The 25,451-nt window shown below is 46.8% G+C and overlaps 1 protein-coding gene across 4 annotated transcripts in view; it reads right to left on the reverse strand.

Moving 5' to 3' along the window:
* CRTC3 (CREB regulated transcription coactivator 3) overlaps positions 1-25,451 on the reverse strand; it is a 98,234-nt gene that overhangs the window by 4,653 nt on the left and 68,130 nt on the right. For 3 of the 4 annotated variants that reach the window (XM_043921458.1, XM_043921457.1, XM_043921460.1), the window contains exons 7-13: positions 19,238-19,273; positions 17,331-17,416; positions 15,124-15,173; positions 9,797-10,014; positions 6,467-6,765; positions 1,131-1,331; positions 962-1,042 (exon numbers count right to left, since the gene is read on the reverse strand). In XM_043921458.1, coding sequence (XP_043777393.1) covers positions 962-1,042; positions 1,131-1,331; positions 6,467-6,765; positions 9,797-10,014; positions 15,124-15,173; positions 17,331-17,416; positions 19,238-19,273 — 971 coding nt within the window. The remainder of the gene's footprint in view (positions 1-961; positions 1,043-1,130; positions 1,332-6,466; positions 6,766-9,796; positions 10,015-15,123; positions 15,174-17,330; positions 17,417-19,237; positions 19,274-25,451) is intronic. The other variant, XM_043921459.1, reaches the window with a different exon arrangement.

Below are 25,451 nucleotides of genomic sequence, written 5' to 3' on the forward strand. Positions count from 1 at the left end.
GGCTTCTCTAGAAAATCAGGCGGCAGAGACTATTGGTTCTCACCACTCCCCATGGCCTACACGGAAAACATCTGTCTTTATTTATTTTACTGTTTTTGTTAGGTTCTGGAAAGTGCTCTTCCTTCTCTCCGTAATATATCCTGGAGCCCAAACCATAATTATCGAATACTATAAAATCTTAAAGGAAATCAACCCTGAATATTCACTGGAAGGACTGATGCTGAAGCCGAAACTCCAACACTTTGGCCACCTCATGCGAAGAGCCAACTCATTGGAAAATACCCTGATGCTGGGAGAGACTGAGGCAGAAGGAGAAGGGGGTGACAGAGGATGAGATGGTTGAATGGCATCACCTACTCGATGGACATGAGTTTGAGTAAACTCCGGGAGATAGTAAAGAATAGGGAAGGCTAGCATGCTGCAGTCCATGGGGTTGCAAAGAGTCAGACACAACTTAGCAACTGAACAACATAAAATCTAGGGATATAAAAGATTGTCTGTATTATTAGGGAGAAACTAAAAAGCAAAAGAAAATGGCTGCATGAAAGAACCTTCAGGAAGGACCCCTGCCTGGCCAGGATGGGCTCCCAGGAGGCCACACACAGCAACTCGGGCCAAGGCAAAGCCCTTGCCTGCTCCTTATCTTCTCATCATGATAGACCCATGGATTGCTCGGTTCCTTCCAGCATGAGCATGTCTACAATTCTATGGCTAGAATGTCATCACAAGTCTTCCACCACGTGTTCCAAAAGGTCCTCCACTGATGCCTGACAATGAACTAAGGCAGCCGGCACCAGCATCTAGGGCTCGGGGCGATGCTAGGCTCCCCAGCTGCTGAGCGCACCTGAGGTCAGAGACGTACGGTACCAGCCGAGCCTGCTGGGTGTGGGTCTCCCCTCTGGAGCAGCCTGCAGGTGACAGTTCCTGCTCTGGGACGAGGCAGGCCCGGGCACTCACTCACCTGCTGAGTAAGGGCTGGACCTGGCCTCATGGACTGCTGGTCAAAGCTTACATCTGGGAAGAAGCTGGTCAAAGATGAGCCCTTCAGGGAAGAAGGAAGGAACCATTTAGCTTGGAACACAGGGTGGCATGAGCATCCCCTCTTGCCTGGGGCTCCGGGTGGGACTCACCTGCGCTGTGAGGAGCGGGAAGTCCGACTGGGGCAGCGATGAGGCCACCTGGGGCTGCTGGGCAGGCGGCTCCTGGGCATGGGGCTGCTGCAGCAGAGGCTGGGGCAGGTCGTGGGCTGCAGGGTAAGGGGGTGGGGGGGACACTTGGGCTTGAGCTTCTGTGGGCAGGAAGGAGAGTGGGCTTCGATCCGAGGACACCATCTGAAAAACAAAGCCACTAAGTACTCAGCTTCTGAGTTGCTAGTGGTCAGTCCTTCATGGATGCTGTTGTTGTTTAGTTGTTGTGTCAGGCTCTTTGTGACCCCATGGACTGTAGCCCACCAGGCTTCTCTGTCCATGGGATTTCCCAGGCAAGAATACTGGAGTGGGTTGCCATCTCCTTCTCCGGGGGATATTCCTGAGCCAGGGATTGAACCCAAGTCTCCTGCTTGGCAGGAAGATTCTTCAACTGCTGAACTACCAGGGAAGCCCCCCTTTACAATTAGGAAATGTCAAAGTGAGGAAAAACCTTGATATTCTCCTCTCCCTGGCAGTCTACACTGTGCTCTGAGAAACCTACTTCTGTTCCTGCAAAGTATACTTCAAATGTCACTTCCCCACAAAACATTTTCCATTCAGCGACAATTTCTATTGTCTTCAAAAACAAACAAAGCAAAATGCAGCCAAGTTAACCAGTTTTGTCTCAGTCTTCTCAATGAGGATCATGTTTGCTTGGTTTTTTTTAACAGCCATAACTTCTGGTTAAAAATAGAAGACTGAAAAACAGCACTTAGCTCTGCTGTCTCCCCAAACCCCACTGAAACCCTAAAACAATGTTAAACAACAACAAACATTAATAAACAAAATGAAAACCATCGTAAATAATGCTAAAATGAAGATAAACAACACGAGGATGAAGATAATGAGAAGGAAAAAAATGGGAATGAAGTTTGGAAAATGAAAAGCAGATGGACACGCAGTAGCTGGCTGAGCAGACCTGAGGGAACCAAATGCAGGGCTGGCAGCGGGGAGGAGGTCTGGTTCCATCGCAGAGTCCCCGAGGGGTGGGGGTGGGGGGGAACGGGGAGGGGGCAGCAGCGGGAGAAGACGAAGCTAAATCTGGAAAGGCTGGCAGGCAGCAGTGGGTTCCAGAGCCCATGCCTGGCGGGAGGCTGAGGGCTGCATTCTGAAGGGAGTATGGCCCCGGGGTCTCTGGACTGGGTGCATCAGACCCTAGAAGGTGAGGCGCTGCTGAGAATGCAGGGCTTCTGAGAAAGCAAAAAAAAAAAAAAAAAAAGCTCACTGTGGCCCCTTGAGCCTCCACCTCTCCTTCCAGTTCAGTTCCCACAATGCTGGGCCTGGGCACAGGCCAGGCGCAAGATCAGGAGAGCATCCTTTGGGGATCTGACCAGCCTGGGAGACAATCCAACTTACGATACCAGAGGGCCCCCCAGGAAAGGGTTGAGCTGGATCTGTCTACAGTGAAGACTGTACTCAACAAGCCCACCCACATACACAGAGCTTCCAATCAGTTTGTGTGCATGTGTCTGTGTCCTGTTGCTAAATATGAGCAGGATGCCAAGGATCACCAGATCATGAGGGAAGTGTCTGGATGTAAGTCAGAGACCCAAGCAGACAAACTGAGAAAAGAAACCTGGGGAAATTTATGTAGGAAGAAGTTGTCATGAAAAAGAGAATTATCAATACACTATTTAGGGTGATTAAAAAATCCTTATCTTTTAGAAATACATACTTATTTATAATATGCACCGCTATACACATTTTTAAAGAGAGGGGATATGGATAAAACAAGATTATAAAAATGTCGAGGACTTCCCTGGTGGTCCAGTGGCTAAGACACTCCCAATGCGGAGCGCCCAGGTTCCTACAACTAAGACCTGGTACAACTAAAGAGAGCTACTTCTTTAAAAAAAAAAATGTTGATGACTGTTGAGGCTGGCTGATGGGTATAGGAAGATTCATTATATTATGTTCGCTGCTTCTATGCAATTTGGAAAATATCTATTCAAAGAAAATAAAAAGAAACTGGAACAAAAATTATCACTAAAAACCTCAGAGACATCAAAGATGATATGCATCCATAGAATAAATATGATGCTATGAAACAAGGAACATTCAGAGAACGAGAGCAAAAAATGTCTTGGCAGTTTAAAAGGATGAGAGCAGAAATGAAAACCTCAACAGAAGGGTGGAAGATAATGTTAAGAAACTCTTCCAGAAAGCAGAGGAAAAAGACGGAGAGAGAAAACAAAGAGAAAAAAATAAGGATGCTAGAGGGAAAGTACAGGATGTCCAACATTCATACATTCAAGAGAGAACAGAGAAAACTGAAGGGAAGAAACTGTCAAAGAAATAATTCAGGAAAATTTCTCAGAAATGAAGGAGGTGAGTTTCCAGGTCGAAGAAACCAACCAGATAGTCAGACTCATATCAGGTCACATTATTTTGAAGTTTTAGAACACTAAGGGGGGAAAAAAGAAGATCCTGCAAACCTCACAAGGAACAAAGGGAGATTTAATTCAAAGTATTAAGAATCAGAGGGGGTATCCTGGTGGCTCAGATGGTAAAGAATCTGCCTGCCAATTCAGAGACATAAGAGAGGTGGGTTCAGTCCTTGGATTAGAAAGATCCCCTGGAGGAGGGCGTGGCAACCCACTCCAGTATTCTTGCCTGGAGAATCCCATGGACAGAGGATCCTGGCGGGCTATACAGTCCATGGGGTCATAAAGGGTTGGACATAGCTAACACTTTCAGTTCACTTCACTTCAGGAATCAGAATGGCACTGGATTTCTCAGTAGCAACTCTAGAAACTAAAAGGTGACAGATTAATACCTTCAAAACTTCAAGAGAAAATTATTTCAAATTTGAATTCTACACTTAGCCAATTATTAGTTAAGTGGTGGCTAGAATGAGGACACACAGAAGTCATGCCACGTCACATGTACTCTTTCTTGGAAAGCTACTGGAGGGCTTGTTACTAATGTATCAAAAGGAGATCTACCCAATGCTGAGAGCTTGAGATTGAATACAAATACAGAGAAATACATACAGAGAAAACCACAGTGAGAAAAACACAAGACATTTATTAACTCCCAGGAGAAAAAGCTCCTCATTTTGTTATTTCGTAGTGAGCTATATGGTTCAACTCTGATTACACTGTTATAACACTAAAGACTGAGTACTGTTCTATTCAAAATTAAATGTAATAAACCACACGGTGAAGATGAGGAGAATGAGTAGGAAAAACATGTGGGAAGGGGGGAGGGAAGGACCTGGGAGGGTTGAAAGAGAACTAAACCCTAGTCTTCCACAGGAGGATGTCGTTAGACAACACCTAACACTAAAAACCTAGAACAAAACCAGCATGAAATAACACTGTTATACAAAGAGCAGCTAAGATGGCCGAAAGTAGCCACCTCCAGGCAGTGAGAAATATGGCTGGTGGGGTGGGGAAGACAACTGTTATTTCATAACAGGCCCTTTAGAGCTATCTGACCTTTGAAATTATGTGCACAAATAACACTGATTTTTAAAAAAAAAAAATTTTTTTTTAATATTTAGCAGATAAAAATGAAAATATCTGAAAAAGAGTGCTGTTTATCTCTATGGTCTCCATAAAATGTAGCTGCTGCTGCTGCTAAGTCGCTTCAGTTGTGTCCGACTCTGTGCTATCCCATAGATGGCAGCCCACCAGGTTCCCCCATCCAGGACCCCATTTTGCCAGGCAAGAGAACCCCGATTCTCCAGGCAAGAACACTGGAGTGGGTTGCCATTTTCTTCTCCAATGCATGAAAGTGAAAAGTGAAAGTGAAGTCGCTCAGTCGTGTCCGACTCTCAGTGACCCAGTGGACTGCAGCCTACCAGGCTCCTCCATCCATGGGATTTTCCAGGCAAGAGTACTGGAGTGGGGTGCCATTGCCTTCTCCGAAAATGTACCTAGACAGTATTATTTTTTATATCCTGTAAAATAATCTGCTGGTGGTGGTTTAGTTGCTAAGTCGTGTCCGACTCTGCCACCCCATGGACTAGAGCCCTCCAGGCTCCTCTGTGCATGGGATTCTCTAGGCAAGAACACTGGAGTGAGTTGCTATCCTTCTCCAGGGAATATTCCTGACCCAAGGATTGAACTGTTGTCTCCTCATTGCAGGCGGTCTTCTGCACTGCAGGCAGATTCTTTACCACTGAACCACCAGAGAAGCCCCTATACAATAATCTTGCAAAATAAATTAAAGGCAATCCAATAACATGAAAGAACCATTAAAAAACAATTATGAAATACTCTCTTACCCTCTCCCGAAAGGGATTACTCATATAATAAAGATCCCATAGCTAATAATTGGTAAAGAGTGACTCATAACTGGATCTGCTAACCTCTGTTGTGTTCTGTCAACTTCTTCTTGCTAAGTCATTACTCACTTACAGTGAAGTGGTGAGTAAATGATGTTATAATGTATCTAGGGAGTGACCAACAGGTTAAAAACATGTTCACTGATGACTGTGAAAAACCACCCTGAAAACTTAGAATAGAAACAAAGTCAACAAGTCAGAAAGATGACGTTTCCCACCCTAAATTTCTGTAGCAGGCTTGTGACTTCAAAGTGTGCCTCTTTCTAAACAGACTCATCCGGGTCATTTTATAGAGATATGATCCTACTGTACCTAAGCATTTAATCAACAAGAGAAGGACTGTTCTTAAATCAGTCAGTGTAATTAGGGACGAGGTCTAATTCAATATGGAAGCTTCAGGAAGGTATTTCAATGTCTTCCTCGGCTTTCTCTGTGACTTACAGTGCTCAGAGATCAATTACTGATTTTCCACACCAAATTTAAAACCCCAACCTGGCTTCCCTTCTATTTCAGACATAACTGGGTTTCACCCTCCACACCTGACCCCTTTCCTCCAAGTCCAACTTCATGAAAGTACCACCAACTGTTCAGTGTCTGCTTAAGAGTAAGCAACACAATGGGCTTCCCTGGTGGCTCAGAGGTAAAGAATCTACCTGCCAGTGCAGGAGACATGGGTTTGATCCGTAGGTCGGGAAGATCCCCTGGAGTAGGAAATGGCAACCCACTGCAGTGTTCTTGCCTGGAGAACCCCATGGACAGACGAGCCCGGCGGGCTACAGTCCATGGTATCACAAAAGAGCTGGACACGACTGAGTGACTAAACAACGACAAGGCAACACAACAACTCTGCTCTTAGGAATGATTTGATTTCACACAGAAGTGAGAACTGACTGCATCCGAGACCTCATGGACCGCGCTTAGAGTGAGGACGTAGGTTCAGTTCCCATCTGCTTCAGTCTGTTTCACTGTTAGTTCGCTTGCTTTTTACCTGTGAGGCAGGATACGGGTTCAAGGGGCTGGTTGAAGAGAGCTGTCGGCTGAAACCTTGATGTGCTTCAGGGCCAGGAGACAGTGTGAGGGGGCTGACAGGTGGCTGCCTGCGCCGGGAGGGGCCGCTCAGGCTGGTGGTGGAAAGGGATGGGTTGCTGAGCGAGAAGTGGCGGAGTGAGGGGTGGAGGGCAGAGGCGCTGGGAGCGGAGGCCTCCGGGTGGCTGTTGAAGGAGGAGGAGAGAACTGTCTTGCTGAGCGTGGCCTGGATGGAGGGGTTGCTCCGAGAACTCTGGAGACCTGGAAGACAGCACGTTCACAACTTATGCCTCATAGTTACCAACCACATCTTCTGTTTCCCAAACAGCAGAGAAAAAACTCAACTTCCTATTTGTATTTGATGATGATTTTGTGTGAGAAGAAGCTCCGGGCAACTCTCCTGCTGGAAAAGGTACCAAGGTTGTACAGCAGAAACGAACAGAATGTTGTAATGCACTTATCGTCAGATTAAAAAAAAAAAAAAAAAAGGAACCTATGAACCAGGAAGTGGACTCTCCACAGACACATTAATCTTGGATTTCCAAACTTCTAGAACTGTAAGAAATAAATGTTTGTTGTTTAAGCCAAAGGGAAAAAAAGTGGTATCAAGGGCAAGGAGAAGATGCACTCAGACTAAGAGGCACAAAGCCATTCTGATGAGAATGGTTTCGACAAGGAACAGTGCGGGAACTCTGCTCAGTGTTACGTGACGGCCTTGATGGGAGGGGGGTTTGGGGGAGAGTGGATACATGTGTATGTATGGCTGAGTATCTTTGCTGTTCAGCTGAAACCATCACACAACATTGTTAATTGGCTCTACCCCAAAACAAAATAAAAAGCTTTTTAAAAACGGATGAGAATAGATTTTTCTTGAGAATGAGATTATGTAAACAACCACTGGGAGAGTAAGAACTGGTAGGCAGGCAGCAGCAGAGGCGAATGTTCAGTTCCTCTGCTCCCGTCCAAGGAACAGATCCCAGGGCCGGACAACCCACTGTGTTCAGGGCCCCCAGTGCCTGGTCCCTGACAACCAGCCAGAACCCTCGGTTGCCTTCACTGGGTGTCATGGTTCTCGATGTGGGGGGCGGGCTGCCTCAGGCGGGCTCTTTAAACACCCTGAGCCCAGGGCTTCCTTTCTCTTTGTTTTTCTGGCTCCTGAGAAGTTGTTCATTACTGTCTCCTCCAGTGTGGGGAAAAGGATGCGCTTGTTGGTGCTTTGTTTTAAGGGGAGAGGAGTGAATTTTAGCAAGAGCAAGAGAGTTTGGGAAAGGCACTTCCATAACACATGCTGCAAGGACACAAGCTCCAGGAGGCCAGGGAGCCTGTCCTCTGCCCTGCTGGCTCTCTGGCACCTGGCCCAGGGCATGGAAGGGTGCCTTCATTCCATGAATGAATGCTGGCCCTGCAGTGCATCTCCGTGGACGACCCCTGTGTTTCAGAGCCCAGCCCACCTTCTTGTGCCCACAGCTGGGGTGAGCAGAACTCTGCGTTGTTTCACATTGACAAAAAGTTAAGTGTTAGATGAAAATTATGGAAATGCAGAAATGAAAAAGAATTTTTAGCCAGTAAGTGATTCTGAGGACTTCCCTGGTGGCTCAGATGGTAAAGAATCTGCCTACAATGTAGAACCCAGGTTCAATACCTGGGTTGGGAAGGTCCCCTGGAGGAGAGCATGGCAACTCGCTCCAGTATTCTTGCCTGGAGAATTCCATGGACAGAGGAGCCTGATGGGCTACAGTCCATAGGGTAGCAAAGAGTAGGACATGATTGAGCACTAACACACATACACACACCCACACAATTGATTTTGAAAAGGTAGGAAACATGTCTCTGACAAAACTCTAAGTAGTTATCCCCCTACCTAACTCACCATGGAAAGGTCAGAGATGTGGCTGGCTCAAATAAGAATGAAAAATAGAGCCAAAGATATGAATTTAGACTTTTTTTTTTTTTTAAACTCAGTCATTCAGAAAGAAAGCACACACATCTTTAAAAATATATGTGCAATCTTTCATACCATGCGCTTTTAAGGAGTGTGTAGAAACACTAAAAACTTAAGCACTGGTTGTGACATATCCTCGATAATACAATGCTTGTTTGAGGAAAATAACAGCCAGCAATTAAACACAGGATTTTCAGCTGAAGCAGCGTCCAAGGCTGTGCTGGAGAATGCCAGCTTCCACAAGACCCAAGGGGGCTAAGTGCCAATGCTGCTGGACTCACGTGACCTCTGATGACCTTATTCAGAGATGTCACCAAGGTCACATAAGTAAAGCAGCAGGATAACTCAAAGACCCTAGAGACCCCAAAGACTCCCAGAGACCCCAGGGACTCAAACTCCTATGGTAACAGCCAAGTCACCTTATGAGTAGCTTTTTAGTACAGTTAAAGCACCTTTAAGCACTTCTGAAAATTTGATCCAGTAGTTTTGAACTGTGGCAGATTTATACTTAATATACATATCTATTAAGGATAGATATTTTCCTTATACCCATAATTTTCTAAAATTCAAAATATTCTCTTTTGCAATCCATTGGGAAGTTGGAAGAGTTTAGAGAGATATCTGCAATTATTAAATATCATCATATGTTGATAAGGGACCACAAACATTGTTCAGCTAACACAGAATAGAATGGACACTTATTTCTTGACTCTCAAATCTTATTCTCCAAGTCCCTGAGGCATGTGGGCTGGAGAAGACAGTGAAGAATGACGTTTTGGACTTTCCTGGCGGTCCAGTGGTTAAGACTCCACGCTCCTAATGCAGGGGGCTAAGATCCCATATGCTGTGAGGTGTGGTCAACTCTGCTCCCCCATCCCCCGAAAAAAAAGAACAACAACAAAAAAGAATAAGGTTTCACTGAGCTGCCCCAGAGCTCATCAAACTCAGCAGAAAGAGAACCACCTAAGTGAAATGTCAGCAGAATTGAGAGGTACACAAGCTAGTGGGTTGTATGCATACGCGCTCAGTCACTCTTTTGTGACTCTTTGTGACTCCATGGACTGTAGACCACCAGGATCCTCTATCCATGGTACTTTCCAGGCAAGAATACTGGAGTGGGTTGCCATTCCCTACTCCAGGGGATTTTCCCAACCCAGGGATTTAACTCTCTTCTCTTGCATCTCCTTATTGGCAGGTGGATTCTTTACCACCAGGGCCACCTGGGAAGCCCAGTGGGTTATTATCTCTAACTCAGACACAGTCACTCTCACTCTACGATTTATTAACATCATCTGGCCCGGGACCACCAGGGGACACAGGCGTGGTCCCAGTAGAGCAGGGACCACTTACCAGAAGAGCCTCTGATGCCGAGGTGAGTCATGGCAGCGGGAAGGTTGCCCACGCTGTTCCCCACACTCATACTTCCAAAGAGGTGGTCACCGGTGTCCAGGGAGGCTGGCAGTGGCGCCGAGTAGTGCAGGTTGGTTAGATCTGGCAACGACCCCCCCGTGTTCAGGGTTCCCAGGAAGGGGGAGAGGCCCATGTTTTGACCGTTGTGTGGGAAAGTGCTGAAAGAAAGAAAGGTTAAGTATTACTCTCTAAAATGCATTTGGCTGTGGGGGAATAGGATGTGTATGATACCTTTCCGTGTTTGATAAAAGCCATGGGTACCAAAGATCCAAGTCCTCGTGGAGGCTGTCTCTTCCTTGTTTTCAGAGTGTGATCTGCTTACCTGTAATGCCGGACTAAGGATGTCATCTATGCCTGTGTTACAGGAATCTTTTCTAAGACAAGATTAGTTGCATGTGTGCGCTTTTACTGTTTTCCTTTGTCAGCATTTTTTTTTTTTTTTTTTGGAGTGCAACTGTTTTATAATGTTGCATTACTCTCTACTGTAAAAGGACGTCCAGGAGGGAGGGGATACACATATAGCTGATTTACTTCACTGTACAGAGGTTAGATTATTGATGCAAAAGTACTTTGAAAATTGTCAAGCACTGTATAAGATATGAGACGCTGCTCTGCATTTATTCAATTCTTTTGGTTACATTTCTAAATTATCTTTCGTCCCCCCCACCAAAAAAAGGATCTCCTGTATCAACCAAATACCTTCCAAAGTATACTTTTTCCATTAACAGTTTCCATAGACTTTCAAGTGACCGTTCCTTTGTCAGGATCGGCGGCGCAGCTGCTCTGAGCCCAGGCACTAGGCTGAGTGCTGGTGGGAGGATGACGAATGAGCAGAGCGTGTGCCGCTTGAGCAGGAGTACAGATGGGGGCCCCACAGGCCAACTGTTTAAATTTTTTTAAGTTATAAATCAAATCAATAAATCTTTAAAAAAGAATTATCTTCTATGTTTCTGTCTTGACAGATTGTACCTTTGTAATAGCCTGGAAGGCCAGATTCAAGTTTAGAATTCTCCCATTCCTCGGAGCTCTGTGCTAGAACATGCAGAGAGGCAGCCCCAGCCCACAGTCCACCCCCCACCATGCCTGTGTCTTCCCCAGCCCGGGGACCCAGCTCTGGCTGCTCCCTGCATCCCCTTAGCCCCTTGGACTCCTTACTCTACAAGAGTGGAGCCCCTAAAGTGTGGGCCCGGGGAGGGGCCACTGAGCCCAAGGCTGGGGGGCACTGCTCTTAAGAGTTCACAGACAGGCTGGAGACAGACAGGTAAGGCAAGCGATTGCAGTATGGCAGGAAGCTCGCTGGTCCGGGACTGATACAAGTGTCACTGGGAACGCAGAAGCAGGAGTCGTGGCTGTGGGGATGGCTGGGGAGGGAGAGCCTGTGCTCATGGAATGGCAGGCAGCGCAGCATGGCCAGGGCGCTGGGCAGAGTGCGGAAGCGGGGGCAGGAGATGAGCAGCAGGGGCAGGCAAGGGAGGAAATGAGGGCGTGATGACAGGCTGTTCTGGAGTGTGGATCAGTGATGGCAGGAGACAGGGAGCCCAGGTGTGAGATGGAGAATCACAGTTTAGAGAGGCCCTGGTGGTTGTGGTGTTGAGGGTTCCCTACAGGGGTAGAGAGGGAGGTGGAGAGACCGGTTAGAAGCGACTGTGCGGTCCATGTCTGATGTAGGAAAAGAACGGAGCGGGTGAAGAGGAGGAGAGTGGCTGGAGGAGGGGCCCTCAGCCAGGATGGGGGGAAGATGGTGAATGCCACTGAGGACCCTTGACTCAGCACAGCACACACAGCGAAGCACGTTCCGGGTGCAGGCCACTGGCATTAGGGCCTCAGGAGACTTGGACAAAGCAGGGGAAGCAGCCATAAACAAAATAACTTGCAGTATAAAATCCAATTCAGTCGTGCAGTGACGGAGCCCGACGGTACAAGGCCTGGAGGGAATGACCAACGGGTTGGGGGAGGGGAGATTCCTGGAGGACGTCAGAGCTGAGTTGGAAGGCTCAAGAATTCAGATGCTCCAAACGGGAAGATTGTTTCAGGCGGAGTTCCCAGCACGGGTGAAGCAAAGAGGCATGTGACTACACTGCGGGCACCAGGAACTTGGCCGCCACAGGAAGGTCGAGTTTAGGAGCGGGGGATGTGATGGGAGACGGGCTTGGCGGAGGAGGCGGAAAGTACATGAGGCTTAAGCTGATGACAAGAAGCCAGGGGAAGGTGGAGAGCGCGGGAAAGACACACTCATCCTTGGGCCAGACTTGGGGGAGGGTGTAAGAAGCGGGGCCTGGAGGCAAAGAGGCGAGTTATGCTGCCGCTGAGCAGTCACCAAGACGTAATGAGAGCGTGGAGGCGGGCAGATAGGGAGAAATTCTGGAGGTGTTTAAGGAAGTGCTCAAGGGTGACTCCTGATTTTCTGGCATGGGGATGGGTGGAACCACCCCCATCAGGACAGGGAACACGGAAGCACATGAGCAGACTGGGGACAGGGTAGGTGGTGTGGGTAAGAGAAGGACTTCTGCTTTAGATGCCGAGCTTTGGTAACATGGGAGGACATGTCAAGGGAGGTCTCTCGAGGAAAGTTCTGTCAGAATAGTGTGGGAGGAAGCCAGGCCACCATGGACCGAGGAGCAGACAAGCAGGAAGGGAGCCTCGAGGGGAAAGCCTTTCAGAAAGTGTGGCTGAGAAGTCTGGAAGTGAGAAGGAAGGACTAGAAGGGAATGCAAGGTCAGATAGTACTTTTTGGTGCAGAATCCTTAAGTGTGACTAGTGCAGAGAGAAGACCTAGTAGAGAGGGAAAGGTAGAAAACACAGAAGTGGGAAGGATAAGCAGGAGAGAGGCTTCCAGAAGGGCCAAGGACATGGGTAAAGCTATGAACAGACAGAATGTTCTGACAGCCGGGCCCCAGGGACTAGAAACAAGGGAGGATGGTGCATGGGGCTGAGAAGCATGGGGTGAGGGGCGGGAGGGACGCTAGGCGTTCATTCCCGCGGTTTCTCTTTTCTTGGTGAAGTAGGACTGGGATCACTGTGGAGGCTTGAAGAGAGAAGGGGAAGTAGGAAAGGGGTCCTTCAGGGGTGAGGAAGAAGGATGACTTGGACTGTAGAAAAGCTGAATGGGATGCCTTGTCTTCCAGACAGCTGGTTGCAGTGTTAGGGCCAAGGACTAGGAAATAAACTTGCGAATGCAGAGCCGCTCGCTATGAGGGCAACGGGCTCTCTGACTGCAAGAAGGAAGGTCCCCGGGTGCTCAGAGGGAGGGAGGAAGCACGAAGGCAGAGACGGCACCTGGTAGCACAGAGCAGAGATGGAGAAGGTAACTGTGACAAACACAACCCAGGTTGTCACTGACATTCAAAGTACCTTCCCTCTGGTTGAGAGGAACACACCTTGTAACTTTCCAAATACAGCTGCTAGTCACCTCCTGGATCTGCTATAAGGCAGATGACATACTCCCTGGTTCAGAACCCTCCAACGAGTCCAACCGGACTCTGGGTCGGGCTGCACCTGCCTCTACGCTCTGCAGGCATGCTCCTGCTGTTCCCTCTGCCCTTCCCTGCACTGCATCCCGGACTCTGGTTACAGCTCATGGTACCAGAGAGGCTCCTGCAGACACCTGTGGTTGCCGTTCTCCCGACTTGGCTTTCTTTTTCCTCACTGCGTTTACCAACACATGACATGTATTTATTGGCTTGATTGTTTTCGCCTACTTCACTCCACAGGAGCCTCAGCTCGTTGGGAGCAGGGGCCTGTTCTGTTTCGTTCACTGCTCTGCTCCAGTGCCTAGGAGTAGGGGGTCAATAAACACCAGATGAACAGGAGTCACGGGACAGAATCCTACGTCTAGTGTAAGAGCAGGAAAGCAAGTTTTGTCACCTAAGGAACCCTGGTTTCAAAGCTCTCGGGGGCAGGGATGAAGAGTTGAAAGTACGCAGCCCCTTCTGTAATTTAGGCCTGCAGGGCCTCCATCACCCATCTGCCTGAGGATTGAGCCAAAATGAATTCTTGAGAAGAATCTTCAGCCCTAGCTGTGGGGACGACCTACACTCCAGGTGTAGCGTCCTAAAAGGCATTTTGACTTTCTCAAGAGGTCAACCCTGATCTCAGCTCAGTGGGCTGTTCATTGCATGGGTTTGTACTTAACTAGCTGAAAAGAAGGCCTGAGCTCCCATTGCTCAGGAGGGCGGGCCCTGAACTCAGCGCTGTTAGACAACAGCGAAGGCTTTACAGGGAAGATGAGAAAGAAGGACGGCCTGAGGTACTGTAGCTTGAGTTCCTCTGTAGACCGTCAGACCATCTAGAAAGTGCACCTGTGCTCAGCTAGATCATGCAAGAGGCCAGCTTTCAAACCACACGGTTTTGGCTTTGGAAAGAGCTGCTGTTTCTGAGCAGGTTTTTGTTCCAAGCCTGGGGGGCAGCCTTGAGGGTCACTGGGCCCCCCTCCCTGCCCCCCGTGCTCTCAGGACACCACTGTGCATCCCCAGGGCTCAGTCCTTCTCTGCGAAGACCCTGAGAGAGGGCCTCCCCATGTCTGCGTCACTCAGTGATGGCGCCCCTGGCTCCCTCACTGCGTCTTCACGGGTCTGTCAGTGTGTGGGCTTCATCATCTCTGTTGTCTCCACGTTCTTCCTCAGGCCCATCTCCTCAGGAATGTTTTCATCTGTTAGTACTACACATATTTTTTTTTTGAAAGCTGTCTCTCACATTTTTCAGGGAGTGAAGCTGTATACTTCTAAATACTGTTAATTAGCTGTTCCACAGAAACTCCTTTTAATATCGCAAGTTTTCCTATTTACTCATCTTCCATTAGTTTAAAAAAATGTGGTAAAAATAAAATGTACATAACACAGAATCTATCCCTTTGAGGTTCATGATTCTGTGACATTCGGCATATTTGTACAAACTCTCTTAGGTAACTTCTGGTCACCAAGTTGCCAGGGGTCCACAGATTCCAAAGGCGTGAGGCTGGTGGGCTCCCTCAACACCTGCAGGCCTTGGCTTCCTCCAGTGGGGTTGTGTGTTTACCCAGAGTCAGTGATGTAATTCTCAAACATATTTATGGCAGTTTTACTTTTGCAGTTATGTAATATAATTACTTTGAACAAATGAAATATGAGCGTACCGAAAGAGAGCTGTTGTTTTTGTGAAAATTCAGTTGACTTTCAACTTATATGTAATGAGTAAAATTTCTCAGTGTTCTCTGATGAAGCAGCGAGACGTCCCTTTCAGTAAAACCTTCAGGACGGCCCTGAAACAAGAACTGAAAGAACGTCTCTTACCTGCCACCTCCCACATCACAGGATCGAGGGCGCCCAGACAGGGACTGGATCTGGGGAGAGACATAGGAAGCCGGGCTTACTCACTGTAAAGCCAAATTCAAGTTTTTAGAAACTGTCATTGCAGGTATCTCGGGGCTCCAGTCAGTGCAAGTGGAGAGCCAGCTTATAGAAACAGCATCCTCACAAAGCAGCAGGTTAGGTTCTGACTAGACTTTTCCAGGCATAAGGGAGGCAGGATACTAATAAATTTTCTTAATTTGATGCTTCTAGATGATTCTCTTCTAAATGAATTATTTTCTTATAAAAGGCCAATATGCTTCCCATAGAGCTTTTAAATAAATATTCATTTTCTAATGAGTCTGAGAGGAACAGGAGAAAAGAGAGACATAAACTAGAGTGAAGAAAGAGGAAATTAACATCTGAAGAAAAGAAATATTTCAACTAAAATCTAAGTTGGGGGGATTTTTTTTTCCCCTTGTTTTTTAAATTTTACTTTATTTATTTGGCAGTGCTGGGTCTTAGTTACTGCTCAAAGGCTCTTCAATCCTAGCTGTGGCATGGGGAACCTTTTAGTTGCAGCATGCGAATGGTTAGTTGCGGCACGTGGGACCTAGTTCCCTGACCAGGGATGGAAGTCGGAGGTCCCCTGCATTGGGAGCAGGGAGTCTCAGCCACTGGATCACCAGGGATGTCCCTAGAAGGTATTTTCATTTTGTTTATTGTCCCATCCCTGCACCTCAATGTCTGGCAACAGATGCTCCATATATACTGGGTTGGCCAAAATGTTTGTTTGGGGTTTTTTTCCTAAGATGTTACAGGAAACCAAACAAACTTTTTGGTCAACCTAATATATGCTTTAAAAAAAAAAAAGAATGAACCTATTGACTCATTCTCCCAGAACTGATTTATGGAGAACTGCAAATCTGTAACAGCTAAGGGAGATGAGGGGAGTTCCCTGGCAGTCCAATACTTAGGACTCAGTGCTTTCATTGCCTTGGCCCTGAGTTCAATCCCTGGTCAGGGAACTAAGATCCTGCAAGCCATGCGGCGCAGCAAAAAAACAAAGAACTAGTAGAGATGAACACCTCTTTCTATAGAGAGTACCTCTTCCCTGGTGCTCAGAGAAGACTGGCTGCCACTGACCCCTCTGTGGGGAAGACACAGCTGTCCTCTGACAAAGGCCTCCAAAACCACTGGCGCCTCCCATGGAGAAGGACAGTGGGCTTCTCCTGTGCCTAAGTATGTGAATTTTTACATCTCTTTCCCCCCAAAAGACTGAATATCAAAACATCTTGCTTCTATAAAAGACCTTTCAAGCTCACCCTAATGCTAACGATGACTCTGGTAGAGCAGGGAGAAGAAACTGGCCCACAGGAAGCCTGAGCAGGTGGCAGTGGTCAAGCACGAGACAGCACGAACAACCGCGGCGCTGAAGCACTAGGGAGTGCCCTGCACCTCACTCAGCTCTTACGGACTTGCAGTTCTCCATCAGTCATTTCTTGGAGAAGAGTTGAGTCAATAGGTTCATTCTTTTATTGTTATTATTTTTTTAGCATATATATATTAGGTTGGCCAAAAAGTTCATTTGGTTTCCTTTGGCTCAGGGCTGGGCGGATGCGTTGTTTTCTTTCAGAGGCGGCAGATCCTCTATGGAAGAAAGCCTGACTTGGGTACCATGGGACCCCCCTCTCTTCATAGCAGGTGGGTTAACAGAGAGGGAGCCACGGTGGAGACAGGGACAAGTACTCAAAGGCTCTTAGAAACTGTTAAACGGAGGACTTCTTTCCAACTTCTGGATGACTCAAGTCAAATGGTTTTCACTAAAGAAAGGAGTTATCTGGTGAACCAGCCATTATGGACAGAAGCTAGTGACTCACAGCTGGTGATGGCTACAAAACAGAAAAATCTGCCTCTAACTTGTAACTGGGTTTTAGCACTTCCTATAATATGAAAGAGATAGGAGGGACCAACCAGTCTTTCTGAAAGAGGGAATTCACATGAGAACTAGGAAGTTAAGAGATGGTTGTGCTAACCCATCAATACAATTATGCTTGTTTTTATTTGAACCATCATTCCCTAGTATATTCTTCTATCTCTGTCACTAGACTTCCTCTCTGCTTTTTTTTCTCCCCAAATCCTCTGCGGGATTTGACGCTGACCTCTGAAGGGCAGACATTCCGTGACAAGGAGCACAGCTGTCCACCCACCTCCTTGGTCTCCCACAGCTGCTTCGGGAGTGGCTTGGGGACGTTCAGCAGGTTCTCTTCCCTCAGCGGGCCGGGAAAAGACACCACTAAAGGGGGGCAGAAGCACAGTCACCGCGTTAGAAGGCCCCCCCACCAGCACCCCCCACCCCTGGCCCAACAAATGACCTCTGTGGAAACGGTTGAGTTAACACATATTGACTGTCTACTACAGATGGTGTTTTGAGTGTTACAGTAGGGGATGCATGGGTGAGTGACACGTGAATTCAGCCCCTGAGGACTTCATACCCTGCACATGGGAAAAGGTGGCATGTGGATACCCATGTCTGGAAGGAGGATCAGGGGGAGGCCCAAAAGGTCAAAGGGCTCAGTGCTGCTCTGGGTGGACCAGGAAGAGCCCAGCCTCTTAGGCTCAGCACTGAGGCCAGTCCTTCAGGGACACAGGAAACGGCCATCCCCAGAGAGAGAGACAGCAACATGAACGAAGGTCGAGAGAGAGTGGAGGTAATGGATAACCACCGAGTATGTAAAGGAGAAGGGTGGGAAGGTAGAGGTCAGGTCAGGGAGGGCCTTGCAAACCTGGCAAGGAGAGGATGGAAGAAAAGGGATGAGGAGGGACCCACAAAAATTCAGGAGAGAGGGAATGAGGAAGGTAACAAAGAGAGAAGAGGAATATTCCATGGAAGACAAGGTGGCAGTGAAGATGCCTGGTCCTGGGCTGGGTGTGGGGCAGAAAGAGGAGTCGAGAACCCAGAAGGATGAGGAAATCTCCTTCTCCAGGGGATCTTCCTGCCCCAGGGATCTAACCCAGGTCTCCTGCATTTCAGGTAGATTCTTTACCATCTGAGTCACCAGGGAAGCCCCTGAAAGATAACATCAGATGACAGGAAAAGTTGCAAGGGCTGCGAGAGATGACTTAAGGTTACTTCTCATGAGAGTCTGGTCACAAGAATATGGCTGGAGTGGACTCCAGCACTGTAAAACTGTAATGGGGATTGTTTCCTTGGAGAAGTTCATTGCTTTTTGTCACTTCGTATCCAAGACTGGTTGTAATTCTTCAAAGAACTCACTGGGGGAATGCAAACAACCTTGCAGCCATCTCTTTATTTTGGTCCTAGTGGACTAGATATTTATTGCTGTTTCAACCTTTCATGATTTTACTCCTGGCCTGAAATGGCCTTCCCAGAAAGGAGTAAATAAGATGATGAAAGAGAATTGCACCTCTGGCACAGGAAACTCCTCATTTATCACAGTCCCCATGAGTCCTGACCCCTGCAGTGTATAAACCTAATTTAGTTGTTCACTTTCAGATTATGAAAATTAAATTTCAGATTATGAAATTTTAGGGAAAAGAAAACAGTGCCTGGTACTGAATGAATAAATGAGCTGTGTCAGGCCTTCATCTGTCAATGGCTTCCAGAGTCATTTAGTAGATCCCCAACATTAATCAGCTTTATGAAACTCATTATCTTCTGTAAGGTTTGCAATTTTATTTTGCAATCACTTTGCATTTTCCTCACATTATTTATATCTGTCAATTACTGGCTCACAAAACTTTCTAAACAGGCTGAGAAAGACAGCTGAGGAAGGAAGGATACTGGGACAACCAGTGGCTTAAGTGTCTAATCACTATTCTCAAGCGATCACAACTTTTGCTCCGCTGTACAGCCTTGTGACTGTGGGACCATGGGGACCCAGATGACAAGGAGCCTTTGTAATCTAACCACACATTTCCCTTCTCATGGCCTTGATCAGGGCTGGCCTTAATTTTATAGAGCATCTCAGCTGTTGTCAGCATTTTTGGGAAGTCCAGAAAACTTGAGTACTAACTAGATCAGGTGTTAAGAGGAGGTTATGTGTACTACAGTCAGCATCCCACTCAGCACAGGGGGGTGAAATCAGTTCATTACCTTCCCCATGCACGTCATGCTCACCATCACAGAAACCTAGTGGGAAAGAAACAAACACTGTTAGGCTGTGCTTCCACCTTTATTTATTCATGAATTATTATTTATTCATGAATTAGTAAGTCTTTCTGAATCAAATAGAATTTTGAAAATTCCAAGGCAGTTTTGGTATAGTGATGTTCACTCAGAGGGCATCAGCATTTATACTAAACTTAAAATAGATAAAGCTAACTTAAGTCTAAAGTTGGTGTCTATTTACTTTTCTTTAAAATTATCTCCATCTTTAAGATCTTTTATTGTCTCTGTCCTGAAAGAAGAACAGTTTACAAAGTCTGAGAACCTCTAACCAAATCACAAAGAAAAGAAAGAAGTAATATAGAGAGTGAAGTAAAACGGCACAAAGTGTTAGTCGCCCAGTTGGGTCTGATTCTCTGTGACCCCATCGACTGTAGCCTGCCAGGATCCTCTGTCCGTGGCATTTCCCAGGCAAGAACACTGGAGTGGGTTGCCATTTCCTCCTCCAGGGGAGCTTCCCAATCCAGGGATTGAACCCACGTCTCCTGCAGCTCCTGCATTGGCAGGTGGGTTCTTTACCACTGAGCCAGCTGGGAAGCCTATACACATACGTGTATCCCCTCTGTTTTGGAGAGATTGTTCTTGCAGCGGAATGTGAGGTAGATTGAAAGGAGAAAGTCTGAAGGCAGGAAGACTAAGTGAAAAACCTCCTTAACAGTCCAGGCAAGAAGGAAATAAGTGGAGTATTTGTTGGTAGCGAGGACAGAAAAGAGGTGGCAGATTTGAGATACACAGCAGGCGTGGAATGAACAGGACTTGGCTACTCAATGGGTGTGAAGGGTGTGGGAATGAGAGTAATTAAAGACAATTAACTCCTGGTTCAGAGATTCGGTAACTAGAAGGATGATGGTGGCAATAACCGATGTGTTAGCACCAAGTTAATATATAACCAAAATATGTGAGAAATGGAATGTTTCCTGCCATATCAGTAAACAAAGGCTGTCACAGTCACCAGCTATTGCAGCCTCCAGGGAACTCAGGAAGGAAAAAATACCTGCCGTTTACCAGCCATCAGACTACAGCCACTCCCCATGGTGAGCCCTGAGGAAATTTGGGATGTGAAAACACAGGATACTGGCCCCAGATAGCTGAGATGCATATGAAAGGAAGGATTTCAGTGAGTCCAGACTCTTGCATCTTCCTATACACAGAAAAGCGCTACGTTCCTTAACCTGAGTTATCTGGTTTTCTTTAATTAACCACAATCTTTTGATGTTCAGACAACCTGCCCTTTGTTGCAAAACTCCTATATATCCTGGCTCCTTCTGTCGCCTCCTCAGAGCAGTCTCTCAAAGCTATCTGAAATGCCATCTCCCGGCTGCAGTCCTCATTTTGCCCAAATAAAACTTAACTCGCAGCTCTCACGTTGTACAAATTTTTTCCAACATATCCAAGCCTGGATTTTTACTACTGGATAAAAAATATCAGATGATACAACTATAAATAAAGGGATAAAAATAAAAGGGAACGAGTTGTGAGTGGGTATCCAGAAGCAGAGGAAACACGGATCAGCCCTGCAGGGGACAAACAGCCACAACCAAGGCTCATGTGTGCTCCAAGAAACCTGCGGACTAGGAGCCACCGAGGGCTGACTCCTAAACATTACTGAGATCGCCTTCCCTCTCCCCACCCTCACGCCTGACGAATCTAAAACACCTCCCAGCACAGCCTGGATCTGCTGAACAGAGGTGGAGGCAGGGGGCAGAGTACTTAACCAGAGTGTGTCTCTCAGGAAACCTCCCCATTCTGGGCCCTCTGTCACCTGCGTGACACTTTTGCTCCCTCTTTAGATCTCAGATGCCTCTGCCATCTCCCTCTTCCTCCCATCTATGCAACCAAGGCTCACCTCTCATTTGTTTAGTCACTCAGTTGTGTCTGACTCTTTGTGACTCCATGGAATATATAGCCCGCCAGGCTCCTCTGTCCATGGGATATCCCAGGCAAGACTATACTGGAGTGGGGTGCCATTTCCTTCTCCAACAGGCTCATTTCTTTCAGGGTTATTTGCATTTTAAGCCTTCATGGTGCTGGTCAAAGGTATAGTATTACCTGTGGTAAGATCACTGGGGTCCAAGGCAGATCTCCTTCCTTGGGAAGGAGCTCAGGGCTGTGTTTCTTAAAGCTGGTGAGACTCAGCCTCTACAGCTCTGGGTGCTAAGAAGACAAGCATCATGCCTTGCTCTGCCCTTAGCCCTAGACTGCTACTGGAAAGTGCAAGGACCACCCTGGCCCCTTCCTCCACTTACTAGTGATGAGCAGAGAGGGGTTAGGCACAGTCCTAGACTACAGTGCAATGGGCAAGTGTCACAGAGTGCCATCAGGCTTACCCATTTGGGGGGTGTGTGTGTGCGCGCGCGTGTGTGTGCGCGCGTGTGCATGCATGTGAGTGTCGAATGATAATTAAATTGCACATGCTGCCAGGGAAATGATCAACATTTTTCTTGATAAATTCTGGATAGTTAAACAAAAAGAGAGAAATTATAAAAATCTTGCTTGGTTGCATAAAAGTTTATTTCTCTCATTTCAATCAACTCCTCACCATGGATGCCTGTCATGCAAATTGAATAACCATTATGAGAATTACTAACCATGTATCAGCCTAATGACTGTGTCTTCTTGGGACACAAACTTTTGCTCATGAATGTATCACAGCTTTCTGCTCATGTAGTTAAGCTGTCAGCAGATGCTCCCTTATGATCTGCTCAGAACCAAAAAAAATAGTGGGAACGTTAATTGAGGCTACATCACTCTGCTCAGGAAAGATTCCCAGGGAAAAGGCAGTTATTGCTTTCTGCTTGTGGAGTCTAATTCCCAGCTTCAATTATAATTTTTCCCATCACTTTTTAAATCTTTACTTTATTTGGTCGCTCCTATAATAAGAAATACCTTTTTGCAAAGCTAGTCGATATTTTTAAAAGTCTGAAAGGAAAGCAAATGAGAAACTTTCATGAATGACAGGGGGAGAGGGGAAAAGGCAAGAAACTATTTAAAATAGCTCCCACCAACAGATAGAATTCTCCAGAAATAATTCCTATCCTTGGAGACTTGAATAATATTTTAAACACACTGGCTTTCCCATGTAAACACAGCCATATTTGGATGTGTTTCTGACTTCTGCTATACTTCCAAGGCAACTGAAGCAGGGACACGGTTCAGACATCCAGGCTGGAGGTCGGCCTGCCTTCCACAGTTGTCAGATACCACAGTACAAACACGACGGGCTCGAGCTGCTGATGTGAAAAGTAGGGACCCTGGGACTCTACTCCAGGATTTCCTTCTTTCTTCTGCTTTCCGCTAGGATCAACACTGACACTCTGTTGCTTTTCTTATTTGTCCTCACTCAGGCCTTCTGACACTTCTCACCTCTTCCCTTGCAGGCAACATCACTCAGGGTAAATACTTCACTTGATTAATCACTTGCTTTAGCTATTTTTCTTCCTCTCTGCATGCAGGCCTCAAAGTCTTGTTACTTAGGATTTCCTTGTTCTCTCTAGGCCTTTAGCCCTTTCTATAGAAGCACAGACTTTAAACAGAGGGCAACACGAATGCAGGAACGGCAGAGGCAGAAAGGCAGCTCTTTCTGTGTGTGTGTGTGTGTGTGTGTGTGTGTGTGTTTCATGTATTTTTATTAGTTGGAGGCTAATTACTTTACAATATTGTAGTGGTTTTTGCCATACATTGACATGAGTCAGCCATGGATTTACATGTGTTCCCTATCCTGTACCCCCCTCCCACCTCCCTCCCCATCCCTCCCCTCTGGGTCTTCCCAGTGCACCAGCCCTGAGCACTTGTCTCATGCATCCAACCTGGGCTGGCGATCTGTTTCACACTTGATAATATACATGTTTCGATGCTGTTCTCTCAGATCATCCCACCCTCGCCTTCTCCCATAGAGTCCAAACATCTGTTCTATACATCTGTGTCTCTTTTTCTGTCTTGCATATAGAGTTATTGTTATCTTCCTAAATTCCATATATGTGCGTTAGTATACTGTATTGGTGTTTATCTTTCTGGCTTACTTCACTCTGTATAATGGGGTCCAGTTTCATCCATCTCATTAGAACTGATTCAACTGTATTCTTTTTAATGGCTGAGTAATATTCCATTGTGTATATGTACCACAGCTTTCTTATCCATTCATCTGCTGATGGGCATCTAGGTTGCTTCCATGTCCTGGCTATTATAAACAGTGCTGCGATGAACACTGGGGTGCATGTGTCTCTTTCAGGTCTGGTTTCCTCAGTGTGTATGCCCAGGAGTGGGATTGCTGGGTCATATGGCAGTTCTAATTCCAGTTTTTTAAGGAATCTTCACACTGTTCTCCATAGTGGCTGTATTAGTTTGCATTCCCACCAACAGTGTAAGAGGGTTCCCTTTTCTCCACACCCTCTCCAGTATTTATTGCTTGTAGACTTTTTTTTTTTCTTTCTTTCTTTTCTCTTTTTTTCCACCCGGAGGCCAAGTGGGCCCCGGCCGGCTGGTCGACGCGCCGCTCCCTCTACCCGGAGCCCAAGTGGGCCCCGGCTGCTTGTAGACTTTTGGATAGCAGCCATCCTGACTGGCGTGTAATGGTACCTCATTGTGGTTTTGATTTGCATTTCTCTGATAATGAGTGATGTTGAGCATGTTTTCATGTGTTTGTTAGCCATCTTTATGTCTTCTTTGGAGAAATGTCTGTTTAGTTCTTTGGCCCATTTTTTGATTGGGTCATTTATTTTTCTGCAGGAATTGAGCTGCAGGAGTTGCTTATATATTTTTGAGATTAATAGAAAGGCAGCTCTTTCTTGGGAATTCCAGATTGAAGTCTGTCAGTCTGGTTCCCTCCCAATCCAGGGAGACTAAGACCTTGCTGCACCTTTTTTAGGCTTATATATTCACCTCCCCCACCTTTTTTTGACCATGCCATGTGGCAGACATGTAGCCTGCCAGGCTCCTCTGTCCATGGGATATCCCAGGCAAGAATACTGGAGTGGGTCACCACTTCCTCCTCCAGGGGATGTTTCTGACCCAGGGATCAAGCCCACGCCTCCTGTATCTCTGCATCGCAGATGAATTCTTTACTGCTGAGCCACTGGGCAAGCCCTAAGCACACATTTTGCTTTTTTTGCCCATGCCATGCAGTGGGCATGTGGGATCTTAGTTCTCCGACCAGGGATTGAACCTATACCCCCTGCATTGGAAGTGTGGAGTCTTAACCACTGGACCACCAGGGACGTCCATAGGCTTATATATTCCTACGCACTACTTATAACTACCTACGTGGAAGCTAAACTACTCCGACTTCCCACAGATCCTGTTCCTCTAAATGGTGAGTGGTGGAACCACATCCAGTTTCAACACAACTGCCAGCTTCACCCTCAGAGCCCCACGTGTGCACACAGAGCTCGACGGCCCCATCCTGTCCTCAAACAGCTCATATTTGACAAACTGCTTGGGTAAATGGAGCATCTCTGAACTGCATCAACGGAACAAATACAGCATTATCACAACACATACCAGGATGATTAAACCCCATCCCTACTGTATGCAAGGAAATAAGACCCAGGATGGATTCCTCAGAAGGAAGAGGTACTACTCAGGCTTTAAACTATCTAAAAAGTAAAGGAAACTAGAAAGGCTAGTACTATCTTAGCCAAAGATGTATTTATTCCCCTGTTTCCAGACCAAACACACAGCCCTGTGTGTGGACAACGGTCAGTGGGCACACGGAGTGGCTATTTCAGGACCACTGTTCCTGCTAGACTATAAACCCCAGAAAGGCAGGCTTGGACGGCATCTTACTGAACCAACCGTGATTCAGGTGCAGCTTAGAGTCAGCGACTAGAGTGTGCTCTGTACGCATAAGCCACCAAGTAATCCCTCCTCACTCCCCATCACTGAGGGCTCCTCCGTGCCTGACTCTGTGTGGAAGGTAAGACCAATAACACACTGACCGTAGGAAATCTACTGGGAGCAGCCCCGCACACAGTTGCTTCACGTGGGGTTCTTGTAAGAGCTTCCCCTGCAAGACCCTTTGTGGGGGTTGCTCTGTTGCCCTCAAGAATAAAAATCTCTATGATCCAGAGTTGCTATGCACCAAATTTTGATGCCTTTTAAATACGTTGATGCCTGTAGCGCTAGAAATGCTTTCCTATTTAAAATA

Source organism: Cervus elaphus, chromosome 13, assembly GCF_910594005.1.
Source record: "Cervus elaphus chromosome 13, mCerEla1.1, whole genome shotgun sequence".
Lineage (NCBI taxonomy): Eukaryota > Metazoa > Chordata > Mammalia > Artiodactyla > Cervidae > Cervus > Cervus elaphus.